Source organism: Callithrix jacchus, chromosome 1, assembly GCF_049354715.1.
Source record: "Callithrix jacchus isolate 240 chromosome 1, calJac240_pri, whole genome shotgun sequence".
Lineage (NCBI taxonomy): Eukaryota > Metazoa > Chordata > Mammalia > Primates > Cebidae > Callithrix > Callithrix jacchus.
In genome coordinates this window covers 206,130,460-206,150,279 of record NC_133502.1, presented here as the reverse complement: position 1 = coordinate 206,150,279, position 19,820 = coordinate 206,130,460, and the positions used below count along the sequence as shown (strand labels likewise).

General features: G+C 42.9%; 1 protein-coding gene across 4 annotated transcripts in view; it reads right to left on the bottom strand.

Moving 5' to 3' along the window:
• HMGXB4 (HMG-box containing 4) overlaps positions 1-19,306 on the bottom strand; it is a 33,229-nt gene extending 13,923 nt beyond the window's left edge. The window contains exons 1-6 of one of the 4 annotated variants that reach the window (XM_078339320.1): positions 19,230-19,306; positions 14,674-14,772; positions 13,867-14,015; positions 13,242-13,320; positions 13,020-13,134; positions 11,506-12,461 (exon numbers count right to left, since the gene is read on the bottom strand). In XM_078339320.1, the coding sequence (XP_078195446.1) occupies positions 11,506-12,393 (888 nt within the window). In that variant the 5' untranslated portion in view covers positions 12,394-12,461; positions 13,020-13,134; positions 13,242-13,320; ... (1 more) ...; positions 14,674-14,772; positions 19,230-19,306. The remainder of the gene's footprint in view (positions 1-11,505; positions 12,462-13,019; positions 13,135-13,241; positions 13,321-13,866; positions 14,016-14,673; positions 14,773-19,229) is intronic. The other 3 variants (XM_002743719.6, XM_078339321.1, XM_009009884.4) reach the window with 3 other exon arrangements.
• Between the last annotated feature and the right edge of the window lie 514 nt (positions 19,307-19,820).

Here is a 19,820-nt window from a genome sequence, read left to right as displayed (position 1 = left end):
ACCATAGATCCAAATTCACATACTGAAGAAAAGGGTTTCCTCCATAACGCTTATAAAGGACTTTATTCAATTATGTCTAAAGTAGATTAGTATTTATTCAGTACCTGTCCTGGGTGGTGGTATAGTAAGTAGTTAGGAGGGTAAGCTTTTGAAGCCCAGATCTAATTCTAAGGCAGTTAAGCTGCATAAAATAGTGGAAAACACATGAAATTTAAATACCCACAATCTTGTCTCAGCTTCACCATATACTAATTATTTGATCCTGAATAAAATATATGGGAAGTGGACAGCTTTTCTGATATGTGATATTAGAAGTATTTCAATGGCAATGAAGGAAAAGCAGAGACTAAGATTTCAAAGGTAATAGAAAAGAAGTAACCCATTAAAGTATTCTACTATTCATTTATTAATACCTATTTACTGAGTATCCATACGTGCCGGACACTGGGAATACAGATAAGGATCAGACACAGGATCTAACAAATGAGGCAGTTAGATACGTCATTCTAATAAAATACAGTGCTGTTATAGGGAAAGCACTGGGTGCTATGGGAACACATAGAAGGAGTACCTTACCAAATTAAGGAGTCAAAGAAAGCCTTCTGGAAGAAGTGACATTTAATCTAAACCTGAGAGTTGGGTAGAAATAGGCAGATTAAGGGTAGTTAAGAGTGTGCTAGGCAGAGGAAACAACATGGGGGCACATTCATCAAAGAAGAGAGAGAGGTAAGAGATGATGTCAGAGAAGAGGCAGAGCCCATAAACTAAGGCCACGTAACCCATATGGAAGCATATGGATTCTGTCTGGAAGAAGCCATTCGAGTATTTTAAGCAGGAAGTTAAACACTCAGGGTTACACTTAAGGACTCTGGAGAACAAACCAAAGAACAAAAGCAAAGGAAGGAAGACCAGTCAGGAGGCTGGGGCAGGAGTGTGGGGAAGGAATGATGATGATGGCCTACAATCAACACAGCGGGGCTGGGAGAAAAGCAAATTAACTGGGAAGGAGGAAGATGTGACAGGATTTATTAGAGATAGTGTGGCAAAATGACTCTGAAGACCCGTGACCAGTCAATCTGTGTTAGAATCCTGACCATACTATTTGCTAGTTACACAAATTGCTTCATTTTCCTGACTTGCCGTTTCTCTACAAGTAAAACTTGGATAACACCATTTAACTCAAAAGTGGGAATTACTCCACTGGTGTGTGGTACTTCAGTAGGTACTTGATGTTATTTTTGTGGCAGGCAGAATTACAAGATGGCACTCAAGGCCCCTGTTCCGGGGTTTGCATTCCCATATGTGGCAGGGGGAGACCCCGCAAGGGTCAAGGCAAGGGTCTGAAGCCTCAGCCTGTTCCCATATGAATATAGAACTAGAAAAGGATTAGAGATATAGTTACATAGTTATTCCTATATATAATCATAAATAATCACATAGTTATTCATATGTAATCACAGAAATATATATACTCAATATAACTTTTTAAGTTTACTAATGATTATTGGGTTATGAAGCATGGAACTGAGGTGACATTGTGAACAGTGATCCTAAGGCAAGATGCTCTAAGCCCTCTGTCACACCCGTATAAGGGCTGCTGGAGGGAGCCTCATCTGTGCAGCAGCGCCAGCGCTGGGAAAGTGCCTGCTGTTTAGCCAGCTAGGGAAGGAGACGTCCAAAATGTCCAAGACATCTCCTTCCTCAGGGGAGTTAGGAGAAAACTCCGCTTCTCCAAGCTCTTGTGGTAGGCCTGACGGCTGTCAGAAAGACCCACAGACATCTGTGGGCTTAACTGTCTCTATGTGGTACTGTACTTCAGCAGTCATGTTCCATGTCTACTTTCATGTTCTACTTCTGCACCTGGCCCCTCCTTTTCTTAGAAGATAGAATCAGTAATAGTAACATAAATTTTAACATCTTTATTCTTTCTTGACAAGTATGAGAAAAGTGCTGACGCATTAGGTTTACTCCTCACCTCGGCTACTTCAAAGACTTGGGCCCCTATCTCCAAGACACGATTTACTTGACCTTATCATGGACCACCATTATCTCACCCTACCTACCCGGCCCCCTGCTTTGTACTTAATAAAAGGCAGAGTGTCCAGGCACTCGGAGCCACTGCTGGACTCCTGTGCTTTGGTTGGCAGTGTACATCTGGACCCAAACTCTGTTTTCTCTTTCTTGGTGTCTTGTGTCTTATTTCCACAGTTTCTCGTCTCCGCACCTGTAGGGAGGGGCTCACAGGACCCTATATGGCTGGACCCTACACCCGTAAGTGTGGGCAAGACATGGTCATATTATGTTATATGGCAAAGGGGATTTTGTAGATGTACTTAAGGTCTCTAGTGAGTTGACTCTGAGTTAGTCAAAATGGAGATTATTCTGAGTTAGTCAAAACAGAGGTTATTCTGACTAAGCCTGATCGTAGCAGGTGAGCACATAAAAGAGATAAGAAGCCCAAAAAGTTATTCTGAAGACATCAACTGATTCTAAAGTTTGTATGAAGAGGCAACAGACCCAGAATGGATAACACAGTACTGAAGAAGAACAAAGTTGGAAGGACTGACACTGCCGTATCTCAATACTACTATGAAGCTACAATAAACAAGACAGTGTGGCACCAATGAAAGAATATACAAGATACATCAGTGGAACAGAATAGAGGGCCCAGAAACAAATCTACCTAAATACAGTCAACTAATCTTTGACAAAGGAGCAAGGACAATACAATGAAGTAGTATTTTCAACAACTGATACTGGGACAACTGGATACCCACATGTGTGCAGATTCACTCAGGGTGGTAGCAAAAATATTAGAGAAAGTTACAAAATACAGCCACAAACTTTCTTGGAAGGCCAAGAAGTTTGCATAGTTTCAATAGAAGTTTCGGCTGAAGGCAGCCTAAATCCCCTTTATACTTAGTTAACAAGAAAAGCAAATAGCTAGGGTATGCGTGGGAGTTTATCTGAATAACTTGGTTTACTCATGTGGTCTTAGAAGGTTACTCTGAGCTGGATGGTTCTCTCCGGGAGGTTCAGCAGGGATATTATCCACTAATGGTGTTTGATTTAGGCACTGGAACCTGTCCTTTAATCTTCAACCTCTAGTGGTGTTGACTGAAGCCTTTGTCAATTAAATTTTACTGAATAAATACTAGTCTCACTGGCTGATGAGGGCTGGTGGTCCCAACTGTTTACAGCACTCTCCAGGGTACCTGCAAGCTGCCTGGACACACTCAGTAGAACTGGCAAAGCATGATATCGGTGTGTCAGTATACTTTATTCATCCGTCACTCAGTCAGGGTCTGCAGGACAGATCCCCTGAAAGTGACTCCGACACACATGCCAAAAAAAAAAAGAAAAGGAATCAACACAGACCTTACCCCCTTCACAAATTAACGCAAAATAAGCCTCAGACCTAGATGCAAACTACAAAACTCCTGGATGGTAACATAGGAGATGATCTTAAGTTTGACAAATGCTTTTTAGAAACAGAAATCAAAGACATAATCCATGAAAGAAGGAAATGATAAACTGGGCTTCATTAAAATTAAAAACTTCTGTTCTGTAAAAGACACTTAAAAAAATGAAAAGATAATCCATAGACTGAGAAATATTTGCAAGTGGCACAGTTGAAAAAGGACTATTATCTAAAAGCTGATAAAGAATTTATTCAAAAATCCCTCTCTCTCTTTCTTTTTTTAAGACAACATCTCACGCTGTCATCTAGGCTAGAGTGCAGTGCAATCATAGCTCACTACAGTCTTGAATTCATGGATTCAAGTGATTCCCTGGCTTCCTGAGTACTTAAGACTATGAGTGCCTGCTACCATGCCTGGCTAATTTTTTAATTTTTTGTAGAGATGCAGTCTTGCTATTGCCATAGTGAGACTCCGACTCTTCAAAAAATTTAAAAGATTAGCTGGGTGTGGTCATGTGTGCTTGTTGTCTCAGTTACTCAGGAGGCCGAGGTGGGATACCTGATTGAGCCCAGGAGTTCAAGGCTGTAGTGAGCTAGGATTGCACCTCTGCACTCCAACCTGGGTGACAGAGTGAGACCCCAACTCAAAAATAATAACATTAAAAATAAATAAAATGTAGAAGCTCCAGACCCCAGGTGGTTGTTTGGAAGGGGCTTAATGACATTTTCCTGGGTAGGCTCATTCCTGAGAATATTCATTCACTCATTCATTCAGGCAAGACATACTGAAGGTTTTGAGGACTCAATGACAAATGAGACAGGCCAAGACCCTTGTCCAAATGGGGCTGAGATCCTACTGGGGGAGGTGGATGTTATAGAAGTATAGGGTACATTTAGAAATATTTTGATTCAAAATTGGTTAAAATAAAAACTTTGGTGTGGAAACCTTACTTATCTGCTAGCTTTCCTTTTAGCCAGATCAGATTTGGGGAAATCAGGTTAGTTCAGAAGAGCATCAGGTGGTAAACTGGTTACAAGTACAGGCTCCAAAGCCAGGACTTTTATTACATTTGCTTTTGCACCTTAGAGGCCCTGTTTTCTTTTTGGTTCTTAAATATTTTCCAAATATGTGATGTAACTGCAGAGTTTGGTTCCTAAAGGTGGGAGGTTATATTAAGGCAGGGCATTATACGCATAAAACATGGTCTCCTTGCTTAGTCTAATATATGAAATGAATGGCTGAAAACAAAACTTTAAAGAGATATTTTCAAGCATGTTTTGTGCTTTTGAAGAACTTAAGATGTAAGTGAAAGTAACTGTAACAGCTGACATTTACTAAGCCATGCCCTGTGCTAAGCGTGTTACATGTACCACCTAATTTAATCTAACCCCAATTTGCAAATGAGCAGACGTGAGAAAGCAATCTCAGGAGAACAGACCTAGTAAGTAGCAGACGAGAGGAAGAATCCAAGTCTGCTGAATTTGAGTCAAAGACGTATCATGACACCGAGTAACCACGTCTTAAAGTTTTAGAAAGGCATGTAGCATAGTGGAAAGATTATAGCTTCTTCCTCTGTCAGTAGGGCTAGTGGTACTTATTAATCAAGAGTGGTAATATATGGAAAATGCCTAGGAGAACCTGGCACATAACGGCCACTCAATAGATGGTACTAACTAGTTTCTACCATTTATTGTTGTTGTTATTTAGCCTCAGGTTTGCCAGAAAGAGAACTTAACGTAATAGCCTCACAAGTCTAGTTACATCTCAGACTTGTTTATTAGTAGATCAACAATGTCTGAGTGTGCTGGGCACTAGGCTGCCTGGCCCAGACTTAGGTTTAGAGAAAATGCATATTTTGGAAACATACAGATAACCAAAGGCATGTCTCTGAAATGGCAACATTATAGGATATTATTTATTTATTTATTTGAGATGGAGTCTTGGTCTGTCACCCAGGCTGGACTGCAATGGCACTCAGCTCACTGCAACTTCCGCCACCTGGGTTCAAGCAATTCTCCTGCCTCAGCCTTCTGAATAGCTGGGATTACAGGCACAGACCACCACGCCCAGCAAGTTTTTGTATTTTTAGTAGAGATGGGGTTTCACCATGTTGGTCAGGCTGTTCTTGAACTCCTGACCTTGTGATCCACCTGCTTCAGCCTCCCAAAGTGCTAGGATTACAGGTATGAGCCACTGTGCCCGGCTGATACTATTTTAAATGACAAAGGACGGGCTTTTATTTGGTAAAACCAAAAGTAAGGTAAGTTTAAAATGTATCTGTATCCTGCTCCTCCAATATAAACAAAAAGCTTCTACTGCATTGAGATAATCTTTAGTGGGAAATCATCAAGATATTACCATATTTCTCTACTCTTCCTTAAAAAGCAGAACTCAAAACCAATCAAACAGAAAAAAACCACCTCCGAAACAACTGAAAGGCTACTTTTCACCCAGGAGATAGTCCAATTTATCTTCTTTGTGTCAGTCAAAATTCTTGAATTTGACACATATACACAATGGAATACTATGCAGCCATAAAAAACAATGAGTTTGTGGTCCTTTGAAGGGACATGGATGAATCTGGAAACCTCATTCTCAGCAAACTGACACAAGATCAGAAAATCAAATACCACATGTTCTCACTCATAGGCAGGTGTTGAACAATGAGAACACATGGACACAGGGAGGGGAGCATCACACACTAGGGTCTGTTGTGGGGGCTAGGGGAGGGGCAGTGAGGGGTCCCTGGGTTCAATCAATTGAACCAGGGAGAAAGATAGGAGAGATAACATGGGAGAAATGCCAGATATAGGTGACGGGGAGATGGAGGCAGCAAACCAATTTGCTATGTACCTATGCAACAATCCTGCATAATATGCACATGTACCCCAGAACCTAAAGTACAACAACAAAAAGAACTAGAAAAAAAAATTCTAGAGTAAGAACCCACCGCTGCATTCACTTCCACACCGCTCACTGTTTCCCTCAACCCCTGATCCAGCTCCATTCATACCCACTGCACTTGAACTCCTTGGCCTCTCTAGCATGAGATCAGTCTACCCTTGAAACTTTCTCCTCCCTTCTGTGTTTCTCCTCTGGCATAGCTGCCCCCTCTTCCTTCTCTAAGTTCCTCTGTATAAGTGTTCTAAAAATTCTGCTCTGAGCTCAGTTTCCTCTTATCCATTCACCTATTTCATTTATTGCACATGAACACTAGATTTCTAACCCAAGTTCCAACTATTCTACTAAATCCTAGGTCTTGAACTTCCATTGCGACTGAGATGATGATTATAGCATTTATTGAATGCTCACTAACGTGCTGAGCATCGCGCAAGGACAAAGTTCTCCAGTGTTCTTGGTTCTCGGTACTTATGTGGGTTTTCAACGTGGTAGTTGCTTTTTACTTCTAGAACACTCACACTTGGCTTTGAAAAGATATGGCACTACTGAAAAGAATGTAACATATATTGTTGAAACTGGGAATAATTTTGAACTAGTATTTCATAAGGTATCTGAGACATGTCAAGTACTGCTGTTTGTCTCAAAATGTTTTTAAAATATCAAGTGTTGTTCTGGTAGGTTTGATGTGACATCCCAGAACACCTTGGCACACTGAGGTCCTAAACACTTTTGCATGTATTTCCTTATTTAATCCTCACAACCCTAGGAGGTAAGTCTGTTATTATCCCCAGCTCAGAGATGGAGAAGTTCTGTAACTTATCCAGCACCACATTGCTTGTAAGTGGTCAAACAGAGCCAGGAAATGGGCTCAAGTGGGCTCCACAGCCCATGCTCTCAACCACTTAGCTATGCCGAATCTCCTGATCTAAATCTAACGTATTTTCTTCTCCCAAACCAGCTATTCTTCTCACTTTCTTTTATTAGAGTCCTGGTCCTAGAATCTAAGATAGAAGGGGCCCACAGAGGCCTCTGGCATTTCTACCAGTTGGCTCTCCGGTAGGTTAAAGAAACACTATTCCTAAAGCATTCTTTTCTATTTCTGAGTGGACTTTGTCCCTGACCTTTTATTTAAAAAATTTGTTTTGAGATGGGGTCTTGTCATATTGCCCAGCTGGTTGTAAACTCCTGGGTTCAAGCAATCCTGCCTCAGTCTCCTAAGTAGCTGGAACTCAGGTGCTTGCCACCGTGCCTGGCTAATTAAAAAAAAAAAAAAAATTAAGAGACAGAGCCTTGCTATATCACCTAGGTTGGTCTCAAATTCTTGGGCTCAGATGATCTTCCCATCTCAGCCTCCCAAATAGCTCAGATTACAGGTGAATGCCATTGTGTGCCATTGTGCCTGCCTGTCCCTGCCTTTTTTTTTTTTTTTTGGAGACAGAGTCTCGGTCTATTGCCCAGGCTGGAGTGCAGTAGTGTGATCTTGGCGCACTGCAACCTCTGCCTCCTGACTTCAAGCGATTTTCCTGCCTTAGCCTCCTGAGTAGCTGGGACGACAGGCACCTGCCACCATGCCCCACTAATTTTTGTATTTTTAGTAGAGACAGGGTTTCACCGTATTGGCCAGGCTGGTCTTGAACTCCTGACCTTGCAATCTGCCTGCCTCAGCCTCCCAAAGTGTTGGGATTACAGGTGTAAGCCACTGTGCCCAGCCTGTCCCTGACTTTTATGTAGTTCTTTTTTACACTGAAGCAAAACCCAAGAAAAGATATTTTTAAAAAGCTTTATAGGAATTTTTTATGCACAAGTCAGGTTTAAAAACTACAGTATACACACTATGAATATTTGTTGGACAAATAAATGATTAAATTCAGATTATGACTACTTCAGATTTTTTGGACAGCCACAATCAAATATTAAGTCTTAATAAGGTTTTTGCTATAAATTAAAATTAATTTTTCAGTAGCAACTGCTAGCCACATGGGCAAATTATAGATAAGTAAGTCATTAACTTTGAAGAGCTTATTATTTTTCTAACATATCTAGGCTCAAACCTGAAGAGATATTTCTTAGACATGTTTACATTTTTGGCTTCTCAGACACAAGCCTACCAGGTCAGTGGTCCCCAACATTTTTGGCACCACGGACTGGTTTCAAGGAAAACAATTTTTCCCCTGACCTGGGTGGGGGCAGGGTGGGGTTCAGGATGATTCAAGTGCATTCATTTATTATGCACTTCATTTCTATTATTATTACATTGTAACATATAATTATACAACTCACCATAATGTAGAATCAGTGAGAGCCCTGAGCTTGTTTTCCTCCAACTAGATGGTTCCATCTGGGAGTGATGGGAGATAGTGACAGATCATCAGGCATTAGATTCTCATAAGGAGCCTGCTGGGGTTTGTGACAGGGTAGATAGAGCATGACAGGGTTTGTGCTCCTATGAGAATCTAATGCCGCCACTGATCTGACAAGAGGTAGAGCTCAGGTGGTAATGTGAGTGACAGGGAGTGGCTGTAAATACAGATGTAACTTCAATTGTGTGCCCGTGGATCACCTGTGTGGCCTGGTTCCCAACAGGCCATGGAGGACTACTTATCCGTGGTCTGGGAACTGTGGACCCCTGCTCTAGGTAGATCTTGTCAATTTTTCCTTCAGAGCCTCTCCTGAATCAATCTCTTCAATTTTATTTCTCTCAATCTTTTTTTTTCTTTTTCTTCTTTTTTAAGAGACAGGGTCTTGCTCTGTCAACCAGGTTAGAGTGCAGTGGCACAGTCACAACTCACAGTAGCCTTGAACTCCTGGGTTCAAGTGGTCCTCCCACTTCAGCCTCAGGAGTAGCTGGGATGCCAGTCATGCGCCACCATACCTGGCTCTTGCTAGGTTGCCCAGGCTAGCCTTGAACTCCTGGCCTCAAGTGATCCTCCTGTCTCTTAGGCTTTTATTACTAACCTTCTGGAGTATAACAACTCCCTTGGTTACTAGTCTCTCTCTAGTCTAATCCATCTTGTACAACTCTCAGTTTATTCATATCATTTAGATCATAACTAAACCTTGCTTATAAACTCCAAACTGCCCACTGCCAAGCCGTTTATTTTGGCACTTAAGATTCTCTACAATTTGCTCCCAATCTACCTTTTCAGTACTATGTTTTCATCCATATACTCATTCATCTGACATATACTTACAAAGTGCTTACTAAGGACATTAAGGAGTTGAAGATACTAAATAAGGTGGTACAGGAGCTTATGTTCTGCCCCAAGCAGACAGTGCTGCTAAGTTAAAGACATTGGATGTAGCCCCTTTTATGAATTCTATTTTGTTTGTTTGTTTGTTTTGAGATGGAGTCTCACTCTATTGCCCAGGTTGGAGTGCAGTGGTACAATCTCAGCTCACTGCAGCTTCTGTCTCCCAGGTTTAAGCAATTCTCCTGCCTCAGCCTCTGGAGCAGCTGAGATTATAGGTGCACACCAGCACGCCCAGCTAATTTTTATATTTTTAGTAGAGATGGGGTTTCACCATGTTGGCCAGTCAAGTGATCCGCCTTGCCTCAGCTTCCCAAACTGCTGGGATTACAGATGTAAGCCACTGTGTCCAGGTCCTTCTATGAATTCTAAGAACCAGTCTTCCGTTATAGTCTTTAATAAGGGAAATAGAGTATGTACAAAGATAATGCCAATATGAAATAAGACAGCAATGTATGGCTGGGCGCAGTGGCTCACACATGTAATCCCAGCCCTTTGGGAGGCTGAGGCAGGTGCATCACCTGAGATCAGGAGTTTGAGACCAGCCTGACCAACATGGAGAAACCCCGTCTCTACTAGAAATACAAAATTAGCCAGGCATGGTGGCATGTTTTGCAGAACTATAAACAAAAAAAAAGAAACCTTAATGACAAAGTTATGAGACCCTAAAGTTCACTGCTAGAAATTGTTGAGCTGTGAGGAAAGAAATCAAACCAAGGGGACTGATATATCATTCCTATCTCCCTAATCAACAGTGAGCTCCCTACAGTAAACAGCTATGCCCTGCTTGTGTTTTTACTTCCTGGCACTATCTACAACATTGAGCTCAGCATACAGAAGCACTCAGATGGTAAAAGAACATACATTTGACACTAAAAAGAATGCCAGGAAATAGCCAAGACCAGCTGGTAGAAAGTCATTAGCTAGTCTGTCAACTTGATTGCTCACTGTTCTACCAATTTTTATAATTTATTTTTCAAAATGAACTCAAAGAATACCTTTTTACATTTCCCAACTGCCCTAAGCAGACAGTGATGGTTAGTGAAATAAACTGGGTTTAGCTCCTTCTATGAATTTCAAGAACCAGCTAGAATAAGCCACAGTATACCTAAATCTATTCCTGGCACAATGGGAGAAAAATTCTATTAAGAAACTCTAGGCCGGGCACAGGGGCTCACACCTCTAATCCTAGCACTTTGGGAGACTGAGGTGGGCAAAAAAATTAGTCAAGCGTGGTGGTGAGCACCTGTAATCTTAGCTACTTGGGAGGCCAAGGCAGAACTGCTTGAACCCTGGAGGCAGAGGTTGCAGTGTGCTGAGATCATGCCACTACACTCCAACCTGGGTGACAAAGCAAGACACCGTCTCTATTTTACAGTTAAAAAAAAAAAAAATAGAAAACCCATGAATAATTAAGATTGCTCTGGCCGGGCATGGTGGTTCAGGCCTGTAATCCCAGCACTTTGGGAGGCCAAGGCGGGTGGATCACCTGAGGTCAGGAGTTCAATACCAGCCTGGCCAACATGGTGAAACCCAATCTCTACTAAAAAAACAAAAAATTAGCCGGGCGTGGCGGCGGGTGCCTATAATCACAGCTACTGGAGAGGCTGAGGCAGTGAGAATGGCTTGAACCTGGGAGGTGGAGGTTGTAGTGAGCCAAGATCGTGCCATTGCAGTCCACCATGGACAACAGAGCGAGACTCCCTGGCGGGGGTGGGGGGGCGCAGGAGCAGGGCGGGGAAGATTGCTCCCATATTTGTATCAGACAGACTGGGCCACTGGTAATATTTTACACTTTGTTTCATTCCAACATATCCCCCAGCCTTGCTAAATTCCCAATGGTTTACCTCAGCTGCTTAACTTCCAAGTCCCCTGACCATCCAGGAAGAACCTGCTTCAGCTCTTACCCCCACCACACTTAAAAGATGCTTTACCTTTTCTCCTCTCTCTCTCTCTTTGTCCTTCTCTTCTTTTTTCTTTTTTTTCTCACTATGCCCATCTGTGTGGAGGCCAGGAAGTGGTGGGGGAGGAGCCGCTGTTGCAGTGTGTGGGATGCTGGGAGGAGGGCCAGATGTCACTGTGACCTCCCCCACTGGCAGAGCAGAAAGTCCTGAACTTCTCTTGGACTTGGAGTGTCGCTTCTCTTTATGCTTCTCCTTGTCCTTCTTCTTTTTGCTCTTTTTTGACTTCTTTTTCTTCTTGATTTCCCGGTAGGAATCATCTATCACTAACTCCCCAGCCTCTAGCTCCCCACCAGAGGATGAGTCTGATTCTACCAGAATAGGTTCAAGTCCTGAAAGATCAAGGTTAGCACTGTGGGACTCTGGGAACTGGGAGGCATCAGACCCACAGCCTTCAGGGCCAGGAGATGAATGTGGGTCTGAGGATGACCTGTGCTTTTTCCGGGCTGTTTTCAGAAAGCTCTGTAACTCATGTCCTAGGAGTAAAGCACCCTGCTCATCCCGAGCTGATTTCTTTGAGGATTTTTTCACAGTTGCTTGTTGGGAGGGATATTGAAAGGACTCCTCATCAACAGAGCTGCTTCCCTTCTCCTTTGGTGAGAGAATAAGTTTCATTTTTAAACCATCAGGCTCCCGAAGGGTCAGTGTCTCTGTGTTCACATAGAGAGGTTTCATTTTTTTGGATTTGTGGGAGCCACCATCCTCCAGGGGTAGCTCCCCGCTGCTTCCACTGACTTTCTTCCTGTGGTGCTCCTTTTTACTCTCTGAATGGCTTGAAGAGCCAGAGGATTTCTCCCCAGTCTTTTTGGAGGGCTTGGAGCCTGCTGCCAGTGGGGAAGTGATAGCTTTCAACAGGTCCATTGCTGTATCACTAGATTGCGGGCTGGACTTTTTCTTTTTCTTCTGTGACGATTCCAAAGAGGAAATGTCTAGAAATAATCAAGAGAAGTACTGTCAGTATGATGGGAAGCAACTTCTAACAAGTTTCCTCTCTCATCAAAAGCACCTAGCTAACATGAGAAAGAGGCTAACAGGAATGATCTGAAGGGAGACCCTTTAACTGATTCCTAACATTGAGAAATGATGGCCTTGTGCTTCTCAGCTTGGTAGATTCTGCCTTTGACCCTGGACACAGTTCTTGCCACTAAAGTTGTTTCTCTTCATTAAGTCTTCAGAAGCAACCAAAGAGCACATACCCAGAAGATTTGACTATAGCTGTGGAATTATGGGAAGTTAATAATCCAGATTGCAGACAGAGTATCATCTGTTTCTGTGTTCAGGACAAACCCATTCCAGTGAAAGTTGAGTCTCATGAGCTATGTGCATAACACAGCAAAGAAAACTGGTTCTGTGAGTGGATATATACTGGTTGAGAAGTGACCCACAGGTGCAGGCCAGAGGGCCCAGGACTACATATGGCAAAAGGGATGCTAGATAACAATGGGCACAAGATAAGTGGATGATTGGGGGGAGAAGGAACCTGGTACCTGGTGTATCACAAATGCAGACTGTTCTTCTATGCTGAATCCTCCAAAATACCAGCCCTCCACCTCTCTCCTCCTTCACACTGGTTTATCGGCACTCAGAACAAGAACCACTGTCCTGTTAAATAGGCCACTGAGTCAGCAACATCTGTATCCCTTTCCCCTACCCCGACTCCAAGAACCAGAGATGTGTTTATCCCACCTGTTGCCCATTCCCATCCTCACCTCCATAGTAGTAATCATCAGAGGAGTGCTTCCTCTTCTTCTTGTGTGTGTCCGTCCCCAAGAAGTAAAGTTCACTATCCTATAATTAAAGAAGAAGAATTGACCAATAATAAGATGCTGAGGCAAATGTAGTTTGGAACCACACTTATCTTTGATGATTTTTGACTCTGAGAAACAAAGCACAAGAAATAATAAAAATAGACGTGCACGATGGTTTATTTTTCTGTTCTAAAGTTATTAAAAAACACTTCCTTCTTCAAATTTTAGGAAATATGGTAAGAAGTAGTTTAAGACTTTATGGGCGCAGTGGCTCACGCCTGTAATCCTAGCACTTTGGGAGGCTGAGGCAGGTGAATCATTTGAGGTCAAGAGTTCGAGACCTGCCTGGTCAACATGGTGAAACCCTGTCTCTACTAAAAATACAAAAACTGGCCAGGCATGGTGGCGCATGTCTGTAGTCCCAGGAGGCTGAGGCAAGAGAATCGCTTGAACCCAGGAGGTGGAGGCTGCAGTGAGCCAAGACTGTGCCACTGCACTCCAGCCTGGGCCACAAGAGCAAAAAAACTCTGCCTCCAAAAAAAAAGAGTAATTTAAAACTTTCCTAATTTAAAATTTCAGGACTTACCTTCAACTTCTTCTTGGAAGAATTCCTGACTTGAGCAGCAATTTCTTCTTCTTCCCTTAAAAAATCTTTGTAAGAACGTTTTTTTTCTCGTTGGCTTCGGCCAGCGGCAAGTCCTATGTCCTCAAAGGTATGATCACCATCAAAACAATCTGAGAAGCACAGGTTTATTTAAGAAAGGAAATGAGAAAGTCAAGTAAGTAATGCCCAAATCACCATGCACATAATGCAACATTCCCTCTATTTCCAAATTAAAACAATGTTTCAGTATAGTCTACTGAAATACAGGGCTAGACCCAGGGGAACAGAGTTATTTCTTGGTGATCTGGCTGCAAATACAAGAATCAAACCGGAAGAAGCAATGTTTCCATGCTATGCAAAGGCCCCATGTGCAACCTGAGACATGGTTTCTTAGTGGTGATTTGGTAGGTGGACACAGACTTGCGGAGGAAAGGCTGAAAAGAATAAGGATTCATGTGCTGTGCTGTGCTGCTCTGTGGGAGTCCAGTATGTGATTCCTATCCCCAGACTCCTGCACACTGGAGCTGGCAAGGACCAAGAGTGCTGCAGGGGATCACCCCAATAAACTAAAAGACTCATATTTCAGACTCTCATGTAGGAACCCCTGTCCTGGTTTTCGTTTCCATGGGCCCAGTCTGGGGATGGCGTGGAGGCTGAGTGTCATAACAGTGCTCTGGACCATCACTTGGGCATCCAGGCTGTGGTGCCCAGTCCTGGTCTCTACATCCATGGGCTGCAAGAATTGAAGAGGACACCCCCTTTGGAATGCTTCTGATTATGGGGTCATACCTTCTTTCTTCAGGGAGTCATCATAAGCCATGGCGGTCCTGCAGGGCCTTTGAGAATGTGTCACTGTGTCCAGTCTCCTTCCCGTCTACAGGGCCAGGTCTGAGAAACAAAGAAGGAAAACCCTCCTGTAATGCGAAATCACTGTGGAGAAGCAACCTTCCAGATGGAAATGCGTAGTGATCCAAGGGCCGACTGGAAGGGCAGCAAGAAATAAAGGAGTGTCTTGTCACCTCCTCATTCTCTTTGTAAATATACTGGGGTTGATACTGCAGGAAGTACACTAGGCTTAATTAGATTTCAGTCATGAATTAAAGTTGTCATTGGGGGAAGTATATAAAATACCTCCAAAATAAAAAGTATTTTCAGAATTAATGAGAATTTCTGAAGTGCCAACAGGACTGACAACACTGAGACAGGGTAGAAACCAACATTAAGTTAGAGGGATAGGTTCAATCATGGTTAAAAAATACAAAGGTAAAGGAAGGCGCAGAGAAGACAGATCACACCAAACACTGAAGACCATAAAATCCTACCAACTGAATGGGTGAAATAGTAACATCTATTGCTTTGCAATTTAAACAGAAATGATTAACTGTATAGGGATATTAAATATCTTCAGAGCACAATTTCTTTTGCATTTTTTGGGGGCCTACATGAATTTGTTCAAATTTATATAACTGTAAAAGCAGGAACACTCCTTACATCAGTTGACCATATGACAGCTTTCACCACCACCAAGAATTTCTTAAAGGCTGGGTGAAAACAGGGAGATATCTATCATTTGTCCACTGGTCATAAAACTTTTATGATTATTAAGATCTTCACTAATAATAACTGATATAATTTAAATGTTCTAGTTATTGTATTGAATTTTTAGAGCATTTTTTGGCATTTCAGTTTATATGCCCATCTTGACTGAAGAGGACAATGCTATAAAATGCATGTAAGGTAAAGCTCTTTAAATGTCTTAAGAACAAGCAATGTCACAAGTCCTTCAGGAAATTTAAAATTATATATTAAATATTTTGGAAATGTTCTATCCAATGAAGTCAAATGATTATAAAGTTAATCTAATTGATCATTTATTTAAATTTACCTTGATTATTATAAGGGGATTTAGAAATACTGAAGGACACTTAAATTATACATTACTAATTCCTTCAGGTAGCTGTAGACAATACCGAAGCATGGAACTTTCGTGAAAGAAAAGATGAATTTGATTAACAAGGAAAACTTTCCTAAGAGTTACATTTTTTAAAAAAATAAAATACTTATTTGCACAAATCAGATAAAATACAATGTACAGGTAGGCCTACAATGAAAACAGGAAAATGAAGCATTACCAAGAATGATTCATAAGTGACATTAAGAAAAGAAACATAAAAAAGCATTTCTTCCCTTCTCTGAGAAGTGAAATAAAGAATGGATTTAGTCAAAGTAAGAGAAGCTAGAGTAATAGAACGACATTAACCTGGATGGTTTTAAAGATAAACTGGAGAACCGCCTGTTTGAAGGGCCTTTTCATAGGAAATGAAAGGGACATAAGGTCAGCCCTCAGATAAAAATGCAAAGAGGCAAGATAAATAATTTAGCCAGTATTTCATGTTCCAACTTTCTCAATGGAAACTACTGTTTTCCCCTTTCCACCCAAGTGGTGCTAACTCCAAAAGGGGTGCAGGGAGAAGTGAAATATAGGGAATTACATCCATTTACTTGAAAACAGCATATCCTCTCAATGGCACTAAAATACTGAGTTCATAAGAAAAATATACAGATGATATTGATTTTCATACGCTGATAATGCCAAGAACTACCACTGGAGACCTCAAATTAAACGCTTTCTGTGCATGAATTTTGGCAAGAATATTTGAGAAATAATAGCAAAATCTTAAATATTAAATGTCATAAATACAGCCATCAATGTTGTCAACAAAATGCACTTGTAAATATAAGCAAAGGCTGGTCCTGAGACTTATAAACAGGCCTTCCCTTTGGTGACATCGAAATCAACATAAAACATAGTAGGGCAACCTAACAGAATAGAAGTACCTCTGAAGACAGTATAAGAAGATGACTGTATTGTGGTCTCGCTACTGACTGCTTTAAAAAACTAGTGGATTAAAAAGTTGTGAGAGGGAATAGAAAATTAGGAACTGCTTCTCAGAGGCACAGAGCAACACAGAAAATGTGGTGTTAGCATTACATATTAGATTAGGTCTGCTACTGTTTAATTTTCTTAAAAACACTGAAATGCATTTTATTAATTACTGGATTAAATAACCTGAAGAAAAAATATGAATGAGGCCTGAAGACAAGTCCAGTTCACTAAAGAACTGGACAGCCAAAAGCTTGAAAAACTAAAATTAAACACAGACTATATCACTCACAGCTTGGGCAGACTGCTGGGCCTTGAATTTCTAGGTTCTTTAAAATCAGGATATTATTGCAACTCAGGGTTTAGTTTTGGTTGTTGACTCATAGAAGAAAGATACCAGATAAACCTCAAGCAACAGTGTGAAAGAAAGCCAGAGGTTAGGCAACATTTATATGAGATCAGATGAACCCCTGATATTCCTCCCAGGTCTTGAATATGATCCGTGAAAATTCAGAGTTCAGGGGTAGAGAGTAGATTGTGAGGATTAATGGAAATGAAAAATACTAGGTTTTTCACATTAGAAAAGGGAGGTCATAATTACATTAAATGTTGGCAAATGTGAAACAGGTGCTGAAACCCATTCTCAATTCAATAATTTGGGAGTTTATAAAATTCAATGTTGTCAATTCCAGGAGGCAGGAATAACTGTGTCTCAGTGTGGTAAGATATGACAACGTAGGTAAAAGTTCATTATTTTATACTGGTGATACAAGCACAAAACTGGTACCATCAAAATGTATACTTATATACAAATTGTCAAATAGCTCTTCGGGGACTTTTCTTCCGAATCTGAAAAGGAGGCAGCAGAGTTGCTCTTTCCCTTGTAGACAAGTATACAAGTTATGTTCATCTGGGATGTCCAAAGTAATCAGGGGGAAAAAATCATCAGATATGACTTTGAAATCATTATAACAACAAATCTTTGTTATTTTGAAACTTCAAATAATACTAAAAAAAGGTTTCAGATGGTTGTTTTTTTGAGGTAAGGTGAGCTCCTGCAATCACTAACATTAGCTTCTTCATCCCATAATGTGAATAAGTATCGAAAAAAAGGAAACAAAGGGAGTCCCACCAAAGGGCCAGTGAGAGAAATTCTGAAATCCAGGTCTGTTCCAGGATGAGAGCCTTGTCCAAGATTCTGCGTTCTCTTCTTCCATCACTCCTTTCAAGAACTCAAAATGCCAGTCAGTGCAGGTAAAGGAAGATGAGCATCCACTGGTTGCCAATTTCTGAAATTTTCTTGTTGTTACTTCTAGGATACAAGCAAGTGATGCCTTCTCATTTTCGTCCAGGTTTCCTCCAGTCTCCGAACACAGCGGCTCCGAATCCTCTTGTCACTCCCTTCTCCGGGGACCTACCTAGGCAGCACTCCCAGCCCCTGCCAGCTCTGGAAGCTGCAGAGATCCCCAGTCTGGGATGGGGATGGAATCCTCTCACTGCAGTGCAATTCACCGGAACCACGACCACCGAACAGATCGGCTGACAACACACATTCCGAAAGACGAGCAACAGAAATTTGGACAAGCCTTGTCCAATCAACAGGCTTTATTTGGGATTCAGTTTTTTTAATGTATTCTATTAGGAGGAAATATAATCAGCCACCAGTTAGCCCTCAGAAAGAGGGGACAGAGATGTTTCTCCGCTTCTGCACGCTATAAAGTGAATCTACAAGTAGTAGTTGTGGAGGGAAAATGGGCCTGCATGAAGAAGGCTCCCACCATGAAGGCACGGCCAGGCCGGGGTGCACGCAAAGAATACACACAATACCAGGTGATTTACACCATCTGCCCCCGGGACCACCATTTTTGTGGTTCCCCACGGCAAACCAGTGGGTTTCTCCCGGCAGTTTTGAGGCAACAGCTACTTCAACAAAGCTCTGTGAAGAGGAAAAGAAGAAAGCTCCTCGTACCCTCTCCTGCCAGCCGCGGCCCCAGCCCTCCCGTGGCCGCGGCCCCGGGCCCTTTCCCCCTGACAGCCCCCGGGACCCTCGCATCGCGAGTTCCGAGCCGTACAGTTCGACCTGGACCCGGCTTCCTGCGTCCCCGGCGGCCTCACGGCGCCCCCGAAGGCGGAGACGGCCCAGGCAGGGGGAGGGGCGCACCGGGTCCGCAGGCCCCCAGGGCGGCCGCACGCCCCCTCCCGGCCCCGCAGCTTTCCCGCCTTCCCCGTTTGAACAGCTCCCGCCCGCCCTCCTCCTTCTGCCCGCTCCAGCCGCTTCCTGGGGGCGGCTGCGGCCGCTACTTCAGTCCCCGGCTCGGCCCCTGGGCTAGGCCGCGACGGGCCTGGGGCGCCTCAGAGGCGGTGTCGCGGGCCCAGGACGGCGGGTGGCGGGGGGGCGGGGCTGCTGCCGCCTCTGGGTGGGGGCCCAGCCCGGCCTCTTGGGGGCTCCGCTCGCCGCTACCTTCACTCGGCTCGCCCGGATCCCGCCTCAGCGCCGCCGACTGCCGCCATCTTGGAGAAGGAGAGAAAAGCGCGAGCGGCCAGGGAGCCTCAGTCGAGCCCAGAGCGCAGACTCAGGCTCCGGAGGGGGAATCCCGTTCGACAAAGAGCGTCGAGCACATCGAATAAAACTCGGAGCTTGCTGAGCACCGGAGCTGGCGTTGGTTGAAAATTTGCTATGTGCCAGCCTTGCCCTGGAAGCTTACAAATATTTCGCTTAATCCTCACTGTATTCTTGTCGCATTTTGCAGAAGAGAACCAGGCCGAGAGAAGTGACGTGCCCAAGGATGCGCAGGTAGTTGGAATAGGAGACGGAGTATTACTTCCAGTCTTCTGATTCTGAATGCGGTGCTTTCCCCAAAATACTATGCTGTTCTTTCAAGATATTTATATACAGCACTTCTCCTCTTTGCAAAACCTAGATCCATGCAGATCAATAGCAGTGTGCTTATTTGAACTTCAGCATCTACATTTGGCTATTTGGCAGATTAGGAGTGAGGTGGTAGAACTTTGTGACAATGTACAGTAAAACAATTTGCATGGCGAATCATCT